At 60.2% G+C, this 3,439-nt stretch overlaps 1 protein-coding gene across 1 annotated transcript; it reads left to right on the top strand.

The window, feature by feature from the left end:
* On the top strand, positions 1-3,231 carry KCNJ11 (potassium inwardly rectifying channel subfamily J member 11). Its single transcript, XM_066251054.1, has one exon. It carries the CDS (start codon positions 961-963, stop codon positions 2,131-2,133), a length of 1,173 nt encoding a protein of 390 aa, XP_066107151.1. The 5' UTR covers positions 1-960; the 3' UTR covers positions 2,134-3,231.
* Positions 3,232-3,439: the final 208 nt, after the last annotated feature.

The raw sequence follows: 3,439 nt of genomic DNA, 5'->3' as shown, positions 1-3,439 counted from the left end.
CCCGCTCTACTCCTTCCGCGCCCCTCGCCCTCCATATACCACCACTTAGCACGGATCGGTCTCCGCGGGTTGACAGAAGAGCGGGAGGACGGCCCGCCTCTAGCGGAACGGCAGGAGGGGGCGGGGAGGCGACGGCTGCGGCTTGAGGAACAGGAGCAGGTGCTGCGGCGACGAGCGGGCGGGGCAGAGACCGAGCGCGGGGCGGGGGAGAGGCGCCGGAGTGCGTGCGGTCGGCGGGGGGCCGGGAGGGCCCGACCTGACAGTGAGCCGGGTCAGGTCACGCTGGGGGCTTGGGGCCTGGAGCTGAGCCGAGTGGGGTGGTGACTCGGGAGGGCTCAGGATCCCAAGGAGACAGAGGACGAAAGCTGGAGGGGTGATCCGAAGAGCGGCGGAGCGCTCCAAGGGGTGGGATAGGGAAGAGGGGGCATACCCAGAGGTGAGACTGGGGAGTGGTCCTCAGGACATGACAATAGCTTGGAGGGGACCCGGGGGCAGAAATGGGTGAGGCGGAAGACATGATGGGGGTTGTGTGAGGTCTGGTCGGTGATAATAACCGGAGGTGTTAAGTTCCAAGTTGGAAGCCGTGGCTTGAGAAGGAAAACTCTGGGGAGAAGGGGTCTTAGACAGGGGGATGTCCAGGGGTGGTCAGCGAGTGGAGGAATGTTAAGCTGAGATCCAGGGCTAGGTGAGGAACCGGCAGAGTCGGGGGCTCACTCGGCAATGGGCAAGCGGGCTGAGGTGTGAGGCTGGTACAGAAAGAGAAGCAGGGGCCAGATGGAGCTGAGGATGAGTCTGGCTGGGGAGGCATCACAAAAGTGAGGCCAGCACAGACTCAAGCTGGTCCCAGAGTGGAAGGGTACCCACGGAGGGAACCCTACAGTGAGACCAGAGGCTGGTTAGGGGACACCCCACCACCCCACCCCCGGTGAGGGAAGTCTCTCCCTCGTGGTCGCTGGAGCCATGCTATCACGCAAGGGAATCATCCCTGAGGAGTACGTGCTGACGCGGCTAGCAGAGGACCCTACGGAGCCCCGGTACCGTGCCCGTGAGCGGAGGGCCCGCTTCGTATCCAAGAAGGGCAACTGCAACGTGGCCCACAAGAACATCCGGGAACAGGGTCGCTTCCTGCAGGACGTGTTCACCACTCTAGTGGACCTCAAGTGGCCGCACACACTTCTCATCTTCACCATGTCCTTCCTGTGCAGCTGGCTCCTCTTTGCCATGATCTGGTGGCTCATCGCCTTTGCCCACGGTGACCTGGCCCCTGGAGAGGGCGCCACCGTGCCCTGCGTCACCAGCATCCACTCTTTTTCATCCGCCTTCCTTTTCTCCATTGAGGTCCAGGTGACCATTGGTTTTGGTGGGCGCATGGTGACTGAGGAGTGCCCACTGGCCATTCTGATTCTCATTGTCCAGAACATCGTGGGGCTCATGATCAATGCCATCATGCTGGGCTGCATCTTCATGAAGACTTCCCAAGCCCACCGGCGGGCTGAGACTCTCATCTTCAGCAAGCATGCAGTCATCTCCTTGCGCCATGGCCGCCTCTGCTTCATGCTGCGCGTAGGTGACCTCCGCAAGAGCATGATCATCAGTGCCACCATCCACATGCAGGTGGTGCGTAAGACCACCAGCCCCGAGGGTGAAGTGGTGCCCCTCCACCAGGTGGATATACCCATGGAGAATGGCATGGGTGGCAACAGCATCTTCCTGGTGGCTCCCCTCATCATCTACCACATCATTGATGCCAACAGCCCACTCTACGACCTGGCACCCAGTGACCTGCACCACCATCAGGACCTCGAGATCATTGTCATCCTGGAAGGTGTGGTGGAAACCACGGGTATTACCACCCAAGCCCGCACCTCCTACCTGGCTGATGAGATTCTATGGGGCCAGCGCTTTGTACCCATTGTGGCGGAGGAAGATGGCCATTATGCGGTGGACTACTCCAAGTTTGGCAACACCATCAAAGTGCCCACGCCACTCTGCACAGCCCACCAGCTTGATGAGGACCGCAGCCTGCTGGACGCCCTGACCCTCGCTTCGGCCCGTGGGCCACTGCGTAAACGTAGTGTGGCCGTGGCCAAGGCCAAGCCCAGGTTTAGCATCTCTCCCGATTCCCTGTCCTGAGCCACGGTTCCTTGGGCTCCCACCCCACATATGTGCACATGGACAGTGTGGTATGGTATGTAGAGTGGACATGGTGTGAGCCTTGGCCAGGCCAAGGGCTGGTATGAGGCTGGGCCCTACCCTGCTCAGCCTCCCCCCTGCTGTTTGCCCAGGGTGTTACAAAGTATTATCACTACCTATTTCTGGCCTCAGCAGGAGCCTATACTGGGTTATTTTTGTCCCCGCTCCTCCCAGCCTCAACTCAGGACTGGTTGGTCTGCCTACCTAGACCTAAGGCTGGGGAAACTGTGGGAAGTGTCGGGCCCTAAAGCTGGGTCGCCAGCTACTCCTGGGGCCCCATGATCAACCAGCCACAAGCTGGGCAGATGACTAGGAAAGACCAGTCCCTAGGTTAGGGGCCTGCTGCTGTTTTTTTGTGACCCCAAAAGATGCCTGTGGTCAGGCCCCAGCCACCACTGGTCCTTGAAAACGTGAGTTAAAGAGTGGGCCTGGCCAGCTGGGGAGGACAGTCAATGCGGGAGCACGTTCCAGTTGGAAGATTGGTGGTGTGGAGCCAACCCAGACCGGGGCAAGCTGAGGCCGGCAGGACGCCGCTCCACAGGGCAGGCTCCAACAGGGAGGAAATGGTGTGCAGACACTCAGCTTTGCTGAGTTCTGCTCAGGCACAGGACAGGGAGATGGGACCTGTGCCCCTGCCCTCAGCCTCAACACCAAGGTTTCTACGGTGAGGCTCCATGGGCTGGGCTGCTGTGCCTGCCTGCTCCCTTTCTGTCCTGCCCCCTCACAGGCTGGGGTGACCTGGGGCAGGCACTGGCATGCCAGGCACAAAGAGACTGAGGACTGAGGAGAGTGGGGTCCTGGGCCCACCACACTCTGGGCCTCAGACCTGTCTAGAGGGTGACCATGGAGGGTTGGTCTATGGGTTGCTAAGAAAGATGTTGGAAAGCTCAGGATGGTGGCGGTGAGCAAGGTCCCTGAGGGGAACGGCCCTTGGCCCTGATGGGCTTGACCCCAAGCCTGGACTCTTGGAGCAGTGTTGTTTGTACTTACCCATAATTCTGCCTTCTCCCTTGTCAATAAAGCCTCCCTTCTTCATGACCTATACTTTGGGCTGTTCTTGTTGGGGAGGCAGGAAACAGGCTGGTAGATAGGGGTGGTAGGGGTTGCCAGCCCACATTCCAGAGGCGCCATGAGCCATAGTCTGGAGGCCTGGAAAGAGACCTGAGGCTGGCTCTCTTCTCCTATTCTGGGAGACATTTCCCCTTTGGCCTCAGGCAGCCCAGCCCTGCCAGCCTCTCTGACCAGG

This window comes from Saccopteryx bilineata, chromosome 1 (genome assembly GCF_036850765.1).
Source record: "Saccopteryx bilineata isolate mSacBil1 chromosome 1, mSacBil1_pri_phased_curated, whole genome shotgun sequence".
Classification (NCBI taxonomy): Eukaryota; Metazoa; Chordata; class Mammalia; order Chiroptera; family Emballonuridae; genus Saccopteryx; species Saccopteryx bilineata.
The sequence above is the reverse complement of the archived record's forward strand: the minus strand, read 5'-3'. Positions and strand labels throughout refer to the sequence as shown.

Bases quoted from the DNA above. Each gene is read 5' to 3' on its own strand.
- KCNJ11 (XM_066251054.1), top strand. From the start codon at position 961: ATGCTATCACGCAAGGGAATCATCCCTGAGGAGTACGTGCTGACGCGG.